The sequence below is a fragment of the Globicephala melas genome, chromosome 12 (genome assembly GCF_963455315.2).
Source record: "Globicephala melas chromosome 12, mGloMel1.2, whole genome shotgun sequence".
Lineage (NCBI taxonomy): Eukaryota > Metazoa > Chordata > Mammalia > Artiodactyla > Delphinidae > Globicephala > Globicephala melas.
Genome location: NC_083325.1, coordinates 56,001,027 through 56,022,214, shown reverse-complemented (window position 1 = coordinate 56,022,214; position 21,188 = coordinate 56,001,027). Strand labels below are relative to the sequence as shown.

At 46.1% G+C, this 21,188-nt stretch overlaps 1 protein-coding gene across 7 annotated transcripts in view; it reads left to right on the top strand.

The window, feature by feature from the left end:
• The first annotated feature begins 6,178 nt into the window (after window positions 1-6,178).
• The window catches only part of MTA3 (metastasis associated 1 family member 3), a 178,928-nt gene continuing 163,918 nt past the window's right edge, over window positions 6,179-21,188 (top strand). For 5 of the 7 annotated variants that reach the window (XR_004039867.2, XM_060309941.1, XM_030857819.2 and 2 more), the window contains exons 1-2: window positions 17,481-17,569; window positions 19,221-19,288. Coding sequence is in view for 4 of the 7 variants with exons in the window: in XM_060309941.1 (XP_060165924.1) it covers window positions 17,542-17,569; window positions 19,221-19,288 (96 nt within the window). In the remaining 3 variants the exon portion in view is untranslated. Of the gene's footprint in view, window positions 6,198-17,480; window positions 17,570-18,178; window positions 18,262-19,220; window positions 19,289-21,188 lie in introns of those variants that run through there. The other 2 variants (XM_060309940.2, XM_030857823.3) reach the window with 2 other exon arrangements.

Here is a 21,188-nt window from a genome sequence, read left to right as displayed (position 1 = left end):
TGTAAATGAAATGGGAGGGCACCTTGGTGGTCTCCATTGTTATATGCTAACGAAGTGGCTTCACTCAAAGGCCACAGGGAGGTTAGTGGAGGGTGTGGCCTGGTCCCACTTTGGGTCAGAAGTCTGTGGCAGTCCTGGGCCCTGACTTAGAATGTGTTCCTCTGTCCTACTCAGCTTTGTGACTCGGAGCAAGAGCCTGCACTTTCCTGGACCTCTGTGGGGTTTTTTGTTGTTGTTGTTGTTGTTTTAAGTAAAATGTATATAATCAACTCTAGGGGTGGCTGACGCCTACAGTCCAGCTTGGCAACTAGACTGTTGATCATGTTTTTTTCCTAGTCAAACCAGAAAGACTTGAAAACAATTATTTGTAGTTTCTTACATGGGCTGCACTGTACTTCGAAGTTTTTCCTGCTTTCATTCCTTATGCGTATTGCAAGTCTTCCCCAAGCATCCTTGTGCATGGAATCTGTGGTACCTGATGGGTTCCCTGCTGTCAAAGGCTCACGTTTGGATGGGAGATAGACTGTGTGGAAAGACGGGAGGCAGAATGTAATCAGGGTGGGACATGGTAGACAAAGAAATATACAATACGGCAGAATGGGGCACGTGTCACGTGGATCCCACAGCAAGAGTTGTACAAAAGTGGGAGCAAAGTGCTATGGGAGCCAGTGGGGTTGGTCTGGGAGGCTTCACAGTGTTGTGTTCTGTCAACTGAGAGGCTGCGTCCCGGGCTTCAGGCCTCAGTTTTGTTTGCCAAATAAAACATAATTTTCAACTTTTGGGTTGTGCATTTTTTTCAGTCAACAGTTTTATGAGCTGTAGAGATGCCCCCAACCCCCCCCCCAACACTTCTCAGTGATGACTACAGTCAATGGAGGACTTTTTTTAAAAATACAGATTCTTGGGACTTCCCTGGTGGCACAGTGGTTAAGACTTCATGCTCCCAATGCAGGGGGCCTGGGTTCGATCCCTGGCTGGGGAACTAGATCCCATTATGCCTGCCGCAACTAAGATCTGGTGCAACCAAATAAATTAATTAATTAAAAAAAAATACAGATTCTCTGGCTCCTCCCCCAGAGAATCAGAATTTTTAGTTCTAGGGTGGGCTCTGCAAGTCTACGGAAAAACAACAACACAACACCACCCTCACACAGGTCAGAATGGTCATCATTAAAAAAAATCTACAGGGGGACTTCCCTGGTGGCACAGTGGTTAAGAATCCGCCTGCCAATGCAGGAGACACGGGTTCGAGCCCTGGTCCGGGAAGATCCCACATGCCGCAGAGCAACTAAGCCCGTGCACCGCAACTACTGAGCCTGCGCTCTAAAGCCCTGGAGCCACAATTACTGAAGCCGGGTGCCTAGAGCCTGTGCTCCGCAACAAGAGAAGCTGCCTCAACGAGAAGCCCGCGCACCCACAACAAAAGGGTAGCCCCCGCTCGCCACAACTAGAGAAAGCCCGAGCACAGTAACGAAGACCCAACACAACCAAAATTAATTAAAAAAAAAAAATCTACAGGAAATTCCCTGGTGGTCCAGTGGTTAAGACTCCATGCTCCCAATGCAGGGAGCATGGGTTTGATCCCTGGTCAGGGAACTAAGATCCCACGTGCCACTTGGCACAGCTAAAAAAAAAAAAAAATTACAGATAACAAATGCTGGAGAGGGTGTCAAGAAAAGGGAATCCTCCTACATTGTTGGTGAGAATGTAAATTGGTGCGGCCACTGTGGAAAACAGTATGAAGGTTCCTCAAAAAACTAAAAAGTGAGTTGCCGTATGATCCAGCAATCCTACTCCTGGGACATGTATCCAGACAAAACGCTACTTCAAAAAGATACATGCATGTTCATAGCAGCACTATTCACAATAGCCAAGACATGGAAACAACCTGAATGTTCATCAACAGTTGAATGGACAATAGAATACTACTCAGCCATAAAAAAGAATGAAATAATGCCATTTATAGCAACATGGATGGACCTAGAGAATATCATACTAAGTGAAGTAAGTCATAAAGAGAAATTGATATGAGATTACTTATATGTGGAATCTAAAATATGACACAAATGAACTTATCTACAAAACGGAAACAAACTCACAGACATAGAGAACAGACTTGTGGTTGCCAAGCGGGAGGAAGGTCGGGGAGGGATGGTTTAGGAATTTGGGATTAGCAGATGCAAGCTATTATATACGGAATAAATAAACAACAAGGTCCTACTGTATAGCACAGGGAACTATGTTAAATATCCTGTGATAAACCATAATGGAAAAGAATATGAAAAAGAATATATATATATGTATAAGTGACTTTGCTCTACAGCAGAAATTAACGCAACATTGTAAATCAATTATACTTCAATAAAATAAATTTAAAAACAACAACAACACAACAACAAGGAAACAAACTGCCTTGTGCTTCTGATGATCAGCCATTGGAGCCCATTGGTACAGTGTGGGGGGACAGGCCCAAATAACCATGGGGGAGTTATAATAGAGGGGTGCTATGGGGGTGTTAGTGCTCTAGGGAGAAGCTTATATTTAAGCTAAGAGGTTCGCCCAGCAGAGCAGAAGGAAGGAAGGCCAGGTCATGGAAACACAGGTGCAGAAGTTGAAGCCAAGGCAAGCCTCTGCCCTGCTCAAGCGGCTGAGGGTGGCTCCAAGGTGGTGGAGTACGGGAAGACGGATGGGACACAAGACTGAGAAAGGGGAGTTGGGACCAGATTGTAAAGGGCTAGCCTTGAATATTGTGCTAAGGAGTCTGGACTTGATCGTAGAGAGACTGGAGAACCAGAGAAGGTTACTTTTATGCACACCCAGACCTTGATAGAATAGTGCAAGTTCTTATAGCTGTTGTAGGGATTCAGTTATTCTTTCCTTCTCTCTCATGGGTAAATCAATGAATAATTCAGAATGCAAGTGAATCTAAGTCAATCAGCAAGTTTAGAGCAGACTATGAAGAAGCCTGTCTTAAAACCACCTCTCACTTGGACTACTGAAAAAGCTTTTTGTAACGGGCCTCCTTGCTTCAGTCTGGCTCTTCTCAGATTGGTCCTCTTTAATGCTTCTGAGAGGTATTTTTAAAATGCTTGTCACATCCTTGCTTAAAACCCTTCGGTAGTTCCCTGTGGTCTCTACATAATAATAAAGTTTCACCTTAGCCTGGTGTACACAGGCACTCATGATCTGGCATCGTCTTAGTTATAGTAGTTTCTTTTTGTTTGTTTGTTTTTGGTTTACGTAAACTAAGTTAATTTAAGAAAAAAAAAGGAAAATCGATTTGGTGCAAGGAATAGGGGTGCAGGCTGGACACCCAAGAGAACTGACTAATCAACTTGGCTTCAGGAAGTTCTACTGTATAATTTTCTGTCTATGTCTTTAGTTTTTAAAATTTTTTTGTTAAATAAAAAAAATGTATTTCAGGACTTCCCTGGCCGTCCAGTGGTTAAGAACCTGTGCTTGCAATGCAGGGAGCACGGGTTCAATCCCGCATGCCCCGCAGCCAATAAATACATAAATAAATAAATAAAATTTAAAATGTATTTGATGAAAATGTAATGCATTCTCATCGTAAAAATCTTTGAACAGTATGGAAGTACCCAGAAGAAAATCGAGTTATTTTCACACGCCTCCCACACCCTGTCCCCAGAGGTAACTACTGTTGGTTGCAGATCTTTCTAGCCAATCTTCTATACATTTGCCTATGTATTTACACAACAAACATATAATTTTTGTTTTTTCCTAAATGCAATTGTACCATATGTATTTTAACCCAGCTTGCTTTTTTTCACTTAATATTATATATTTCTTACCTTTTTTTTTTGGTGGGGGGAGTGGGTATTTTCCTAAATTTCTTAGACATTGAAATTATCTTGGAAATGTCCAACCTTGTCTCTGTGAACAAATAAATTTTAAAATGTGTGTTTCTATACTTGATTCAGGAAAGGGGATCAGGGCCCCTCTACCTGAAGGTACAAACTCATCCATCTTTAGTGCCCAGAGAGAGATGGCAGAGGGAACACAGGGCCATATCCTTGGGACTAGTGTAAATGTCTGTCACTCCTCAGCCAGCATTTCTTCTCAAGTTACTTAATATTTACATTTTTTAAAATTGTTATAATTTGCCATCTGTTATCTCTTCAGTTAATTTTCCAAAGGCCTGGGCAAACTCTGTCCACATACTTCTCAAATTTGAATGATTCCTGGTTCCTAAACATCTCCAAGTTCCTATCGTCGGAAGTCTCACCAGGCCTGAATAACCACCTCTCTCCAGTTCTTAAACCTAAATAATCACTTCTCATAGGAGCCCCAAAACCTTCATTTGCTTCTCCCTCGCAAAAATTCTCCAGGGCATAGGTGACCTCATCCTCCAGGACTCCTGAGACCTCAGACAGCTGGGATTTTTTGAAGTGGGAGCCAACACATAGGAAGGGTTTTCAGGCAATAATACCATTTCTCCTCATATATGGGTCATTTTCACCTTTCCAATTTTTCTTAGATAGTTTGTGCTGCTATAACTGAATACCATAGACTGGAATCTTATAAACAACTGAAATTTATTCCTCACAGTTCTGGAGACTGGAAGTCTGAGATCATGGTGCCAGTAGGAACCGGTTCTGGTGAGGGCCCTCTTCTGGGTTGCAGACTTGTAGACTCACATGGCAGGAAGAGGGCTAGAGAGCTCTCTGGGGTCTCTCTCTTTCATAATCCCATTCATGAAGGCTCCACTCTGTGACCTAATTATCTCCCAAAGAGCCCCACCTCCTAATACCTTTACATTGTGGGTTAGGATTTCAACATATGAATTTTGCGGGGACAAAAATATTCAGTCCATAATACCAAGATAAAAGAAAATGGAACTCACACGATGAGCTCTAATTTACCCCTTGTCTTTTCAAATACTTCTCTGTTGAATTTAAAGATAAGTCTTACAGGGAGCATGGCTGCCTGTGCTCTATTGTCAGCTCTGCAGGCCCAGAAATTTTATGTATTTATACTAACCTAATTCACATGTTAGTTACAAAAACTAAAATGCCAATTTACTGGGAATTCCCTGGCCATCCAGTGGTTAGGACTCTGTATGTCCACTGCAGGGGGCATGGGTTCAACCCCTGGTCGGGGAGCTAAGATCCCACAAGCCCCAAAATGTGGCCAAAAAATAAATAAATAAAAATAAAATGCCAATTTATTAAATTTTAGCCACTGCTATCCTTCTTACTTAATACAAATATAACAGTGTTAGCTCCCCATGGCCTCTAGGCCCTACAGCATTCGGTCAAACTCCTTAGCCTGGCATTTAAGGTCTTTACAATCTGGCTTTGAACCAAGTTTCTAGTTGGTTCTCATATGTCATGCATGTACTTCCTATATGCTCTTCCCTCTGTCTGGAATGTCCTTTTTGACTCTTTACCATGCAAAGTTTTTATTTTAATTGATGGTCCAGATCAAGTAACACCTTCTCTCAAAGACTTCTCTGACCAGCCCTGCCCCTGCAGCAGGCCATATTAATTGCTACCAATTCTGAGCAATTATTTCTTTTACTTTATTAGATTGTAACTCATCATACACGAATTGCCTGCCTCTTCCATCAGACAGTGAACTGCTTGAGGATCAGAAATCTATTTTCATCTACCAAGGTAACCCAGAGTATAGCACATCGACTAAACACACATTCTCAATAAATTTTGAACTGAATTGAACTTCTGCATTTGTACTTCCTGCAATTACTTCCTTTTCTTGCCTAAGTTCTTATAAAAGTTAATTTTGAAAATGTCAGCCGTCTCGGCTATCTTTAGAGGAAAGGAGGGTAAGGGTGTTTGTTCATGCAGGGACTGAGAAAAAGCACGTCCCTGGGAACCAGGAATGGTGACTGCTGTAGAAATAGAAGTGAGGGAAACCACCGGGAGGAAAAAGCACAGCGGGAGAAGCCAGGCCAAATGACAACTGTTTCTTTCCACCAGGAAATCACCTTTTGAGATCTTTCTTTCCTCATATCTGGAGATTTCTGGATATTGTAAATAGAGGGCCCTGTTCCCCTGTGTCTTCTCTGTGTAGGGTTTCCTCTGTGTTTGTGTGCAGCGGGTGGAGGACGGCTTCCTAATTGGGACCTGTCTCAGGTGGAATAAGAAGATTCAAGACAAGAGGGTTGGTCCATGTTTGCCCAACTTCCCATCATCCTCCTTCCAGCTAATCAAAAGGTAAGCGCGATCCTGTGGGCAGATGCTGTAGCACAGATCTCTCCAGACCAGACCGGGAAGAACAGATATCGCAAGACAGGAATGGCGCAAAAGGGTCCAGAGGCATGAATCCAGCCAGAGTTTGTTCTGGTGTCTCCTAATTTCATTCCCACATTGGCTCTGGAACAATTCCTCTGGTCCTGCAACTCCCCTTTCCCTCTCGACTCCGAAGTCCCCTGCAAACCCTTTAGATCTGCCCTGGAGAGGGAACTGGGATCTGACAGCAGAGGAAAGCCATAAACCAGGGGCGCCCAACCTTCCCCTATGATCTGCATGGTGTTTATCAAGTCCTCACCCTTGAAGTCATTTGTGGTGCTCTCTGCTTTACTGAAGAAAAATGGATTTTGCCTCAATTCCTGATTCCTGTTTAAATATTTAGTTTAATCAGCACAGGCCCAAGTGCCTTTTCCATTTCCCCTGGTGCCTGGGAGCCACGCTGACACCAGCATCATAAAAAATGCATCAGATCCCAGCAACATGCCACTGGCTGGGAGTCGCTCCATCCCTCAAGTCTCAGGGACTGGCCTCTGCTGCAGCTGCTTTGAGAGAAGCTGGGCTACCATGCAGAAGTCAGTGGAGCTTTGAAAGCTTCACCTCAAATCTTCTCCTGGAGGCAGTGATTGTGACAGGCAAGCAGCCCCCACTCCAGCCCAGATGTGAGGGGCCTTGTGGAGGTGCGAGGGGGTGTGTGTTGGTGGGGAGAGTGGAAGAGGTGGGAACACCAAGGCCACAGAGTCTTCAGACTCTGCCTTTGAAGTTGCTCTGACCTGGGTCCAACATAGGTTCTGTGTGAGTGTGGAGCAGAGACCGGGGACACCTGACGTGAGGAAGCAGCCAGGTTCAAGGGCACAGGAAGGAGACTCTGTGAAATGCTGGAGCCTTCTCTCTTCCCTTGGCTTCCAGAATTCTGGCTCCTAATGTGGGCTCCACCCTCTATTCCATGAACACAGTCTAAATTTCACCCACTAAACCAGAAGCCTGTCGGGGATGGAGGGGAGTCAGGACTTCCAGAGGATGGACACTTGGTCTCCTCTTACAGAAAACAACCAATGATAGGATTTGGCTGGATGGGTCCTGGGCATCCTTTGCCAAAACCTCAAAAAGCTTATACTGCCTCTAGGTGCCCTTTCTTTGGAGCCAGGTCCTCAGCGCTCTGATCTGGGCAATTGAACGGGAAACATCGCATCAGTTGCCACTAATACTATGGTCCTGTCCTGGCTTTGTAAAAGAAGCTCCTTGGGGCAACTCTGTATTACTCATGTTTTTTCCTCCAAAACTTCACAGAGATGAAAGGAAACATAAATAACGATTTATTTATCCGGGAGTGTAAAGTTTTGCTTTGAGCCCTCCAACATTTTCTATCCTTTTTGAAATTAAGATGCAGATAACTTCCCTCAGTCTCTTTTATTTTACTTTTTTAATTAATTAATTTATTTATTTTATTTATGTTTGGCTGTGTTAGGTCTTTGTTGCTGTGTGTGGGATTTCTGTAGTTGCGGCGAGGGGGGCTACTCTTCGTTGCAATGCACAGGCTTCTCATTGCGATGGCTTCTCTTGTTGCGGAGCACGGGCTCTAGGCGCATGGGCTTCAGTAGTTGTGGCACACGGGCTCAGTAGTTGTGGCACACGGGCTTAGCTGCTCCGCGGCATGTGGGATCTTCCCGGAGCAGGGATCGAACCCGTGTCCCCTGCATTGGCAGGTGGACTCTTAACCACTGCACCACCAGGGAAGTCCCTCAGTCTCTTTTAGAAAGGGCAGCAGCTACAAACCTATGGATAAAGATAAAAGGAGCTGATGAAAGGAGCAAATTCTAGTCTCCATCCCTCAGTCTGGGGGGGTTCGTGAGCCCCCCTCTGTGCTTTTGGAGTCATCTACACCGTAGGATGTCTAAGGCCAGAACCCTACCAATTTTTTTCCAGCTGCCTAGGATTTCGACAGTCAGAAACCACCAAAAAAAAGATGGCAGGAGAGTCGGTCTCTGAAGAGCACCATCTTGCCAAATCCAGTGGTCGATTGGTTGCTCTGGTTTATCACAGTTGGGCCCCTCCCTTTGTCACATGGCTCCTGGAACCTGTACTCTACTCGTCAGGCTTTTTTCCTAGTTCCTTAATTGCTCCCTCAGTCCCCCTTTGCGGCTCTCCTCTCCTGATCACTACTTGAATAGTTCTCAATCTTGGCTGCCCATTAAAATCACCTGAGGAGGGACTTCCCTGGTGGTGCAGTGGTTAAGAATCTGCCTGCCAATGCAGGGAACACGGGTTCGAGCCTTGGGCCGGGAAGATCCCACATGCCACAGAGCAACTAAGCCCGTGCACCACAACTACTGAAGCCCGGTGCCTAGAGCCCGTGCTCCGCAACAGGAGAAGCCCACGCACCGCAATGAAGAGTAGCCCCTGCTTGCTGCAACTAGAGAAAGCCTGTGTGCAGCAATGAAGACCCAACGCAGCCAAAACTAAAAAATAAGTTTTAAAAAATAAATTTATTAAAAAAATCACCTGAGGATTTTTTTTCTCTTAACTGAAAATCATGGTCAACTCTAAGCTAATTAAATCAGGATCTCTGGGGTGGGGCCTGGGTATTATAATAGCAGTTTCCTGGGTGCAGCCAAGGTGCAGAATTGACCTCTGCCCTCAATGCTGGCTTGCCCCAGGGTTCAGGCTTCTATGCTCTTTGCCATCTATACTCTCTCCCACGTGATCTGACCAGTCCCCAGCTTCACAGAGTTTCTACATAGTGGTGACTCCCAGATTGCATTTTTAGCCTGGGCCTCTCTGCTGAGCTCCAGAGCCCAGACCCAGCTGTCTATTCGAAACAGATATCTACAAGCACTTGAAAGTACTAATGTTCATGGATTTTGCCCTCTCGTCTGCTACATCCAACCCTTCAGCCAGGGCTATTGGCTCTATCTTAAAACTATATCTTTATTAGCCACGACGGCTATCATTCTATTCCAAGCCTTTGTCACCTCTCTCTCAAAGTATGTTAGCCTCCTAACAAGCCTCTGTGTTTCCATTCCCCTCAGTCCATCCTCTGTACAGCAGCCCAAGTGACGTTTGGTGTCTTTGGGGTTTATTTTTTTGTGTGAACTTTTCAGGAGGCTTTATTTCAGGTCATGATATTATAGGCAGCATCACTTATAACCAAGACACTTTATTTAACATGAAAAAATGCAGTAAGTGGCTCAAATTCATGGAATTCACTGGTCTTACCATGTTCCCCATGACCAAGATGTAGTTCTTGGTCTGAACTTGGTTCAGAACTTGGTTCTTAGGCTTCCCTGGTGGCGCAGTGGTTGAGGGTCCGCCTGCCGATGCAGGGGACACGGGTTCATGCCCCAGTCCGGGAAGATCCCACGTGCCGTGGAGCGGCTGGGCCCGTGAACCATGGCCCATGAGCCTGCGTGTCCAGAGCCTGTGCTCCGCGGCGGGAGAGGCCACAACAGTGAGAGGCCCGTGTACCGCAAAAAAAAAAAAAAAAAAAGAACTTGGTTCTTGTAGCTGAAAGAAAGGTGAATGGCCTAGGAAAAACTCAGTGACAGTATTGGGTGTAAGGGGAACTAAGTACAGCCTACATGACAAGATGTTGTCCAATATGATTTGGTATAGGATTTTAAAAGGTAGCCAGTGTATGTTGCCATTACGTACAGGTCTCAGCACCACAGTTTGAGCTGGATGGGGTCTCTCTCACTATTATGCCAAATGAAACACAGGAGGAGTTTTGGTTTTCCATCATATAAACTTTGGATTGGTAAGTTTTGAATTCCTAGTGCCCAGGGAGGTTTGATGCCTCCAGAGAACACAGTCATGCTTTTTTGTTATTTTGGCCAAGGGAGCTTAGTTCCCTGACCAGGGATCAACCCGAGCCCCCTGCAGTGGAAGCGCAGAGTCTTAACCGCTGGACTATCATGGAAGTCCCCAGTCATGCTTTTTTTTTTTTTTTTTTGTGGTACGTGGGCCTCTCACTGTTGTGGCCTCTCCCGTTGCGGAGCACAGGCTCCGGACGCACAGGCTCAGCGGCCACGGCTCACGGGCCCAGCCACTCCGCGGCATGTGGGATCTTCCCGGACCGGGGCACGAACCCGTGTCCCCTGCATCGACAGGCAGACTCTCAGCCACTGCACCACCAGGGAAGCCCTCCAGTCATGCTTTATTGAATTGGAAGTCAAGACTAGCCCCTTTCTACTTTGTGTTCTTCATATTCCAGTTGATCTTTTTAAAACATAAATCAGATCCCTGTTACTCCTGTGTTAAAAACCTTTCCATTATACTTAGAACAAAATTCAAACACTTTACCGTGGCCTCCTAGGCCCTACATGATTGGACCCTGCTCACTTCCCTGATCTCATCTCCTACCTCCACTGGCCTTCCTAGGTCACGATCAGGTCAGGCTGAGTCTTGATTTGGGGACTTGGCACTTGCTGTTCCTTTGTCCTGGCATGTTGCTCCCCACATGTCCCAGTAGTTCACTTCATCCCATCATTAGGTCTCTTTTGAGTTCTTATGTCCAAGAGGCCTTCCCTGACCACCATCATAACTTTTTGTTTCTTTATCCGGATTTACTTTCTGTAGGACATTTATCATTGTATACTAGCATATCTATGGATTGATTTACTTGGTCATTCTCTGTCTTCTCCACTAGAATATAAGCTCCAGGGAGACAGGTGCTTTGTGTATCTTTTTTTTTTTTTTGCTTTGTCTATCTTGTTCACTGGTGTATCCTCAATGCCTTTAACAGTACTCATTATCTACTTGTTGAATGAAAAGGGCACTTTTGTAGACGAGACTTCTATTCTTGATAGCCTCCACCCTACTCTCCACCATAGAAGCATTGATGGGGATCTGAGGAGCCAGAGTGCTTCCTGACAAACACAGTTAAGGGGTTAAAAGGTGCATTACCTTATTGGTAATCTGCTGTTGCTCATGGGAATGTGTGATAGCTCACAGGTGTGCTGGGGAAGAAAAAAATGGGGGGATGCTTACACTGGCACTTAGCTGAGGGGCATCGCCTCTGGGTGTTCCTTTCTCTTAGCACTGCTAAGCCAACCATGTCAGCCAGAAGGAGAGACAAACCAAGATGAGATAAATTGAGCTCTGTCTAAAGGATCTGAGCAGGACTTAAGTGGAGCGGTGCTGGGCCCTCTTCTCTCTATGTCTCTCTCTTTTATTCAGCTTAGTCTCTGTATGTCCCTTAGTCTCTGTATATAGTGCTCAGTGTTTTCTGGCTGAATCTATGTTTACTTAAAATCAAGGGGTGGTTACCGTCTGTTTGAGTTTCCTAGGGCTGCCGCAACAAACTACCACAACCTGGGTGGCTTCAAACAACAGATATTTATTCCCTCATGGTGCTGAAGGCCAGAAGCCAGAAATGAAGGTGCCAGAAAACTTAGTTCTTTCTGGAGCCTTTGACGGAGAATCTATTCCTCGCCTCTTCTCCAGTATCTGTTGGTTGCTGGCAGTCTTTGGCATTGCCTTGGCTTATGGCTCAGAACACCAGTCTTTGCCTCTACCTTCACACGCCTTCTCCTCTTCACTCTGTGTCCTCTCTTCTGTTTCACACAAGGACACTTGTCGTTGGATATACGGACAATCCTAATTCAGGATGATCTTACCTCCAGATCATTAATTTCACCTGCAAATACCTTTTTTCTAAATAAGGTCACATTCGCAGATTCCAGGTGGACATATATTTTGGGGGACCACCATTCAACCCACTATACCATCTTAGAGGCAAGAGGGTTAAGTTAGGAAATAGGCAGATTTGCTTTATTAGGTTGTGTCCCTTCCCTTCTCTTCCTGTTCTTTTCATCCCCCACTCCCACCCTCCTACCCCAGCTGCCTTTTTCATCCTGGGAGCAGAACTCTCTCCAGCTGAGAATTTTGCCTGTGGGAGGTCAGCCCTGGGCATTCCCCCTTGTCTTCACCATCTGTCTTGGTCAGTGACTTGCGTGGCTCTTTGCCCGTGCCCTGCCTTTTTGCACATTTGGACCTGGACTCTGATCTCCTGGACCTAGACCGGCTAAACCTGTTTTCTCCCAAGCTGAAGGACTCAGGGAACCTGCTTCTTCCCCTGGGGGCAGGGTTTGGTTTATTCCTCAGACAAGACAGACCTGGTTCTCAGCTGATGGTGACACAGAAGAGGGTATTTCTAGCCCAGATCTCTCAAACTCCAGGTCTGTTCATCCACCTCATTCTTTTTTTTTTTTTTTTTTTTGCGGTACGCGGGCCTCTCACTGTTGTGGCCTCTCCCGTTGCGGAGCACAGGCACCAGATGCGCAGGCTCAGCGGCCATGGCTCACGGGCCCAGTCACGGCACGTGGGATCCTCCCGGACCAGGGCACGAACCCGCATCCCCTGCATCGGCAGGCGGACTCTCAACCGCTGCGCCACCAGGGAAGCCCGGCACCTCTTTTTTGTTGGCTGTGCCGCACGGCATGTGGGTTCTTAGTTCCCGGACCAGGGATCAAACCCACGCCCCCTGCATTGGAAGCACATTGGAAGTGTGGAGTCTTAACCACTGAACCGCCAGGGAAGTCGCTCAGAGGGCACCTTGCACACAACTTGTCTAAAACTGAACCTGTCAACCATCCCTCTTCCCCACAACTTGCCTCCCCTCCTGTACTTTCTACTCACTGAATCACATCTCTCTCCACCCACTTGCTGATAACCAGATGTTACCCTTTTACTCCAAACCTCCCCAAAGGCACCAGATTCTGTAGCTCCCACCCCCTAAGTCTCTCTCAAACCCATCTACATCTCTCATATCCCACTGCCTCTACTCTAGGTTATCATCCCTTTGCACCAACCTGCCGACTGATCTCACAGCCTCGACTCGACTCTCCAGCCTCTCCAATCCACTTTCTTTGCTGCTATCTGAGTCATTCCTACAAACACTCCCTGTTGTATCCCTTCAACACTTCCCACTGCCTTTTAGGATTCTATTTCCTGACCCCACACCCTGTGCTGTCATCATCGCCAATTCAAATCCACAGCACTCCAGCACTTTAAGAAAAATAAGAGCACTTAGGTCAATTAGGTTACCCTTCCAGGGGCTCATCCCTGTCTACGTTGTGATTTCCAGTCCCTTTTCCAGTATCTGGAGGCAATGTTGTCGCTAGAGAAGGAACCTCCTTGTGGATGCAACCAAATGGCTGAGCTAACTCCTGTTTGAGGGCATGAGAGAACCATGCAATCCTAAAACACACACTTCCAAAAATCAAGATCTGGGACTGGTCCTGGGTTTCATGTTTTTAGCACAGGGGATCAATGGAAGGAGAAGCTCCATGGCTAAAGAAGCTAGGAAACTCCAACTCTGGTTTCCTTTCCCTTAGGGGCTCCATTGCTTTGATTCTTGCTTTCTTCTGGAATACAGTCATCTGCTTGTAAAACCCAGGACCACCTTGGAATAGCTGAGAGAGACTGGCCTTTTTCCAAAAGAATTTTTACTAAATAACACATAAGTTAATGAAAGAAAAGGGAAAGAGAGAGAGAGAGAAAAATCAAAGAAAACACAAAGGACAAGATATGGTACTTATCTAAAGACTGGCATCTGGTTTCAGATTAATTACATTCTAGACCCCCAGGCTGCTTTCTTGAGTTCAATATCAGAAAGTTCCCAGACTCTGGCCAGCCCTTATTTTTTTTGCATGTATAAAAATTCCATCCTGATGTTGAGACAAAAACCAACCCTCTGTCTTATCTATAGCTTTCTTGCAGCATCCACTTTTTTTCAGCTAAGCTGTGGGATGCTGGGGACTGCACAGGGAAGATTCTGGGCCTTTTGGCAATCCCTTATCATGGTTCTTTAATCACAACGGCCATGCCAGGAAATTTTACCCTTGCGGAGGCTGGATTTTCCCTGGGGTTTCTGGCATGATCTGAGAGACCCCTCTGTCTTAGTAATGAGGATGGCTGGAATAGAGAGAAGTGACATGTAAGTATGAAGCTTAACATGTGCCCAACACATTGTATATTTCACTTTTTAGCATAAGCATTCGCCATAGGTGTCAATCACTAGTCATGATTTGTAGAACTTGAGGACCTGAGGGGTTAAGCAACTTGCTCAAGGTGTTAAAGCTGAACAGTCAAACTAGGAGTGAAGTTTGGGCTGATTGATGACAAGTTTGTGATCTGAGCCATGCAGCCTGAGGAGGTAGAAGTGCCTTTGCTTTCTTTGAAGGCTCAGGCTTTTCCACCCTTCTTTGTATGTTTTTTTTTTTCCAATCTAGAGACATTTGCTGAACTCTCTTATGTGCATACCTCTTTGATATTAGGAGGTATAAAAGTTTCCTAGACAAAGTCCCTGCATTCAACTCTGCACCTGGTTCTCAATGTTGAGCCCATCGTTCATGGGCACTTATTCTTTCAGATATTGAGCACCTATTATGTAGAAGACACTGGCCCAGGATCTGGAGATGAAAGAGGTTAAACACACAGAATCTGGGCTTCCCTGGTTGCACAGTGGTTAAGAACCCACCTGCCAGTGCAGGGGACCCAGGTTCGAGCCCTGGTCTGGGAAGGTCCCACATGCCGTGGAGCAACTAAGCCCATGTGCCACAACTACTGAGCCTGCGCTCTAGAGCCTGTGAACCACAACTACTGAGCCTGCATGCCACAACTACTGAAGCCCACACGCCTAGATCCCGTGCTCTGCAACGAGAGAAGCCACGAAAACAAGAAGCCTGTGCACCATAACGAAGAGTAGCCCCTGCTCGTCTCCACTAGAGAAAGACCACGCACAGCAACGAAGACCCAATGCAGCTAAAAATAAATAAATAAACAAATTTATTAAAAAAAAAAAAAGAATCCGCCTGCCAATGCAGGGGACACGGGTTTGAGCCCTGGTCTGGGAAGATCTCACATGCCGCAGAGCAACTAAGCCCGTGCGCCACAACTACTGAGCCTGCGCTCTAGAGCCTGTGAGTCACAACTACTGAGCCTGTGTGCCACAACTACAGAGCCTGTGCTATAGAGCCCGTGCTCTGCAACAGGAGAAGCCACCGCAATGAGAGTCCTGCGCACCACAACGAAGAGGAGCCCCTGCTCGCCGCAACTAGAGAAAGCCCACACACAGCAACAAAGACCCAACGCAGCCCAAAATAAATAAATTAAATTAAAAAAAAAAAAAACTACACAGAATCTAGAGGAAGGAAGAGCCTGGGTTCTGCCACCATCATTACCTCCTACTACTCATCCCCTTCCCCCCAAACTCTGAGCCCTTTCATGGAGGGCGTGGGGTTGGGGATCCTGGATAAGGCTGTTCCTAAGGGGAGGAGGTAGGTACGGATGGAGGGAGTTTTCTTGGCACTTTTTGCCCATTTATTGTGGTTAGTACCTGGTAAGGTGCACAAAATTGTGGAGATGAGACAAGGAACTAACAGAAACAAATATTTTGAAGGGGAGAAATTGCTCATTTATTCAAAAATAATGGGAAAACCCCTTAGAAGAGCTTGTGATCTATTATTCCTTTGCAGTTTATGGTTTCCAGGTGGCCTTTTCACTTGGAGAAATTCTTCCTGGCTAAGAGATTTCTAGGCCAAAGGAAAAGGGCTGAATTATCCCAATACTGCTGCCAGTTTATGGTTTGACTCCAGCTAAATTATTCAACCTATTTAGGTGTCAGCTCAGAAATGGAGAGGGTGATGTCAGATACGTCACAATATGTTTTCCGTGGGATCTCCCGTAAAAGGGTTATGAGAAATAACAGTTATTTAGTGTGCATAACAAAACACTTCTGCTTTTTTCTCTAGGTCAAAAGAGCTGATGCAGGATCACAATTTGACTCATGGCATAAAACCTTTGGGAATCTGAAACTTTCTTGAGTTAAAAAAAAGCAACGGACACCTGTATTTGCATAGTGCTCTGTGCTGAATGGTTTACAAAGCATTTTAAGATATCACAACTGATCCTTACCCTATCTGTGAAGTGGAATTAGTGTGCCCTCATTTTATACTTAAAGAAACTTGGGTCACACAATCAAGGTAATTCAGGCAAAGGTACTTTATTTTATTTTTTACTTTCCCTCAGCTATCTAGAAAATTATTTTTTTCACCTCAGTAATTTGTGATAATGGACCGTCACAAATGCCATCACCAGACAAACAAAACACAATCTTCTTTTCTGGGGACACTTCCCATCCCTGCACAGACCCCAAAGCCAGAGTCAACAACACACAGCTGTAAAGCACCAGAAACTCCTAACAACCTAGGACAGTAAGGGATCATCTTCATGTGTATTTTACAACAACGTCTGGGAATAGCTTGGAATGGATTGGCTTCTCTAAAGAAAGTTGTTTGTGTTCATTTTGGGGCAGAGCCAGCTCAGATTCAACTCTACTTGGTTCTTTGTTTCTGTGAGGGTATGAAGGCTGAGAAAACAGGGGTTGTCTAGAGAATTCGCATGGGAAAATAATAACTTTAAAAGCTTTAGGTACATAACCAGTTAACAGTCCATCAACAGTAAGCTGATTGGCACGATCTCTTTTTTGAGGGTCTGTGGTGATGATGAACTGTAGGGCCCTGTTCCCGTAAGGGCAAAGGAAGCCCCCCTTCTCTAATGGTCTCTTCTCCCAGCCGGGCTGCACTGCAAGCCTGTCTAGAGGCAAGGCCTCCAGGTGTGGGGAAATAGGTTTTATTCAGCCCGGTTTTGGGGTGAACGCGGATAGACCTGACAACGTAGTTACGGTAGACTTGGAAGGGGCCTGTTTTTCTAGCCTTGTCCCCAAATAAGTCTCTGCCCGGAGAAGCTGCAGGCACCTGGGGTCCTCCTGGCTCCAGGGCCTGCCATCTCCAGGCCTGCCGCATTAACATCACCACGAGGAAGGCGCCCTGCTGCGAGCACTTATTTGCATCCAAGTGTTTGCACCGAGACAGGGGCTCACGTGCTCGAGGTCACACAGACTGGGTCTCTCCAGGGACAGAAGCGGGGAGGAAGCCCTGTCTCGGGGTGGGCAGGTGCCGGGGTACGCTGGTACGCCCTCCACTTCCAGTTAGGTCCCCCAGGCCGCCCCCCCTCCCCAATTCCCTGCTGGCCCCAAGCGCTCCGGCCTCCCGGGGGGCCGGGAAGTCGGCCTCGCTAGCCCGGCGCTGGGGGCGGGCACCTGCTCCCACCCCTCGGCGTCCCCTCCCCTTCACTTCCCCCTCCCCTTCACTTCCCCCTCCCCTTGTTCCCTCCCTCCCCTCCCCCCCGCGGCTAGGCGCGGCGGCGGCGGCGGCGGCGGCGGCGGCCGGGGCTGAGGCGGCGGCGGCGGCGGCAGTGGCGGCGGCAGCGGGCGGGGCTCGGCTCGGGCTCCGCGGGCGGGCGGGCGGACATGGCGGCCAACATGTACCGGGTCGGAGGTAGGAAGGCTCGGCCCGACCCGGCCCGTCTGGGAGCGGGCTCCGGGAGTGGGGGGTAGGGGCGAGTTCACCCTAACCGCTGGGAGCCACGGGCGCCCGGGCTGAGGGCTCATGGGGCTGGGGGCCTGCGGAGGGGGCCGGGGCTGCCCCCCTTCCCCCACCGTGGCCCACAAGGGGCCGGGGCCCATCCACACCCCCACATCCCAACCAGGGTTTTAGACCAGGCCTGTACTTGGGGGTATGAATTATCAGATGCCACCCCACCTCAACCCGTGAAACCCCCATGGGGGTCAGGGGCCGTCGAGCCGCCTACGAGGGTGGTCTCTCCTCGCGTGGCTTCTAGGCGTTGGGGGTTTGGAGAGAGTGGAGGGACATCTCTCCTCTACTGCTCCCCTTCATTGGGGGTGTGGGTGGGGGCGATGGGGGCCCAGCCAGGGGCCCAGCTGGATAGGCCTGTTTGCGGGGACAGGGCCCTGCACCTCTCCTTCGTCCCTCTCCCTTACGTTTCTTGTCCAGCACCCCCCAGGAATGGGGCTTAGAGGGGCCGGGGCACCGCAGCCTGGGGTGGGGAGTGGAGCTCTGCCTGGACGTTTGCTCTGCTGTCTGCCTTCTTCCCAGCCTTCTGCAGGAGAGAGAAATAAGGTCAAACAAACTTTCTCCCTACTCAAGACGCCCTCCTCCCTCTTTTCCTGGTAAAATAATAATTCAGATAAGTGACGTGTTTGTGTGTAAGACTGGCTCTTCTCTGCTCATTAGCCGAGCTCCTTGATGGATGGTGGTGGGAATGGCCTGGCTAAATGAGGCCACTTTGCAGAAGGGAGACGGGAAAGAGCCACTAAGATAGACAATAACACTGCAGCCCAGCCTCTCAAATAAACACACAGTGGGAAGTTTCCAGTGAGCCTATTAGATGAGAGGAAAAACCACACTTGAAAATTTATATCCTTTTTGTTGAAAGGCTGCAGCAATTGCTTTATAACGAGACCCAAAATGGATCTGGATTAAATATGGTAAATATGGTATTAGAAAGGCTGGTTATCACCTCCACAGAGCTCTGCCTCTCAAAAAGTGACCCCTCTCCTTTTTCGCCCCCTCATCTTCCTAGAAAGAGCTGTGAAAAAGTTTGTCAATGTGCTTCTGCTCTGCTCACCTGATTTTTTTTTAAGTTGGTGATTGAAATGTACGTTGGGCTGCTAAGCCTTTCAAGATGCTCTGAATTTGTCTTAGGTCAATAGTTTTATGTGAGAAGCCTACTCCAGGGCAAATTGGATTGGAGTGAAAAGATGTGGAAGCAGTTATCGTATGAAAGACACATGTTTAGTCAGCTCTGACTACTCAATGATAAGAGGTGTCTTTTTGTTTATTATTAAAGAAATGACACATGTGGGACAGAAGTCTAGGAGAACTTGAAATGAATATGAATTAATGAATTAATTGAAATGAAAATGCCAGGAAAATAAGGGTCTGTGAATGGTAAGCACATAAGAAAGATAATATATTGAGGCTGCATTACTCAGTTTGCTTTTTACCAGGAAATGAATCACGGGCGTGCTTCATTTTGAATGTGAATTAACTAATATAAAAAGTCATAAATTGACAAATGTGAACTTTATGTTGAAAAGATTAAGCTCTTTACTTCCTTTAATTACAGATTATGTCTACTTTGAGAATTCCTCTAGCAATCCGTACCTCATCAGAAGGATAGAAGAACTCAACAAGGTATACACTGAGTGTTCTTGATTCTAATATTAAGAAATATTTGTTGCCCATTGAAGGGTAATTGGGTAAAGGGCATAAGAGGTGATTTTACTTTAAGTTCCAGACTCTTTGAAAGTAGAGATTTCAGACTAGAGAATTATGCAGGATTCTGAATATTCTTTTGCTTTTTATAATTACCTCTGATATTAAATGTTGATATTGAATATGTAACATCTGTAAGATTTCTTCAGATTGCTTTGAGCTTCTCAGAGCAGGTCACTCCTGTAACTCAGTCCCTGTTTATATTTGAAGTTATAATTTGTGTTTCTCCCTTTTTAGTTATCTTTTAATTAATTTAATTTAATTTTTAAAATTTTTAAAAATTAATTTTAAATTAATTTTTTCCTCTTTCAGCTTGAGAAGGAGGAAGTTAGGGAATATGATATTTAAGGGAATTTGTAAAATTCTAGACTAGGCTAACTAATAAGAAGACAGTTTTGGTATAATTATAAAGTGACTTTTTGCACCTTAGGCCCAAGTAAATAAAACTTTTACATCAAGGTTTGTCCCTAATCGCAGGTGTCCAGGACATCGGAAGCATTATGTGTTGGCAGTAGCTGAGCTTTCACAGTGGAGGCACTCAAACAATCATAAATGACATGGACCATAGATTTCTGATGGTTGAGGGTTACTTGTGTAGCTGGTGAGAATTCACATTGTTAAAATTTTGGGGGCTGTCTAGCTAATACCTTTCCCCCAAAATACCATCTGGAGACTCTGGTCCCGTTTTGAGTCCCAGGAAACCAGATTGGCCAAGGGCATGCCTGGCTTATGAGCGTTGAGGTCTTGGTTCACTTTTGGGGATACCCCGGGGACCTTGCATTTTAAAAATTTCCATAGTATTTGAGACCACCCCCAAATGAAGAAAATGGCCTCAGGATTAGGTCAGTCTGCGGGTGGGAACTGTTGAGATGTCTTCCTGGTATGCTTCTCTTTTATGTTATTGATGTAAGGTATAAGAATTTAGGCAATTCCAGGGAATTCCCTGGTGGTCCAGTGGTTAGGACTCGGTGCTTTCACTGCTGGGGCCCAGGTTCCATCCCTAGTTGGGGAAGTAAGATCCTGCAAGCCACGCTCGGCATGGCCAAATAAATAAATAAATAAAAGGCTTAAAAAAAGAATTTAGGCAGTTCCACACTGTTCACTGCATCAGCTTACTTGGAAACTTAACTAGGACTCGAGGAGAAATATTGCCCTATGAGACCTGTATTCTCTGGCTGCTCCCTGCTTTGTTCATTCGGCTCTAAGTGCAGTAAGCTCTTTCTTGCCTGTTGCTCTCTCTCTCTCTCTTTTTTTTTGGCTGCGCCACCCGTCTTGCAGGATCTTAGTTCCCTGACCAGGGATTGAACCCAGGGCCATGGCGGTGAAGCACCGAGTCCTAACCACTGGACCCTCTTGGCTGTTTCTCATATGCACCCACCTTAGGGCTGTCTGGTTGTTCCCAGCCCCCCATACCTTGCTGTTTTCCCCCACATCATTTATCACCTTCAAATATACTTAATTAATGTGTTTATAGGCATACCTCAGATATTGTGGGTTCAGTTCAGACCACTGCAATGAAGCAGATATTGCAGTAAAACGAGTCACATGAATTTTTTAGTTTCCCAGTGCATATAAAAGTTGTGTTTATACCATACTGTAGTCCATTAAGTGTACATTATGTCTAAAAAAAGATGTACATGCCTAATTGAAGAATACTTCATTGCTAAAAATTGCTAGCTATCATCTGAGCCTTCAGTGAGCCTTCATAAAATAATATTAAAGATCACTGATCATAGGTTGCCATAACAAATATCATAATAATGAAAAAGTTTGAAATACCGCAAGATTTACCAAAATGTGATAGACACGAAGTAAGCAA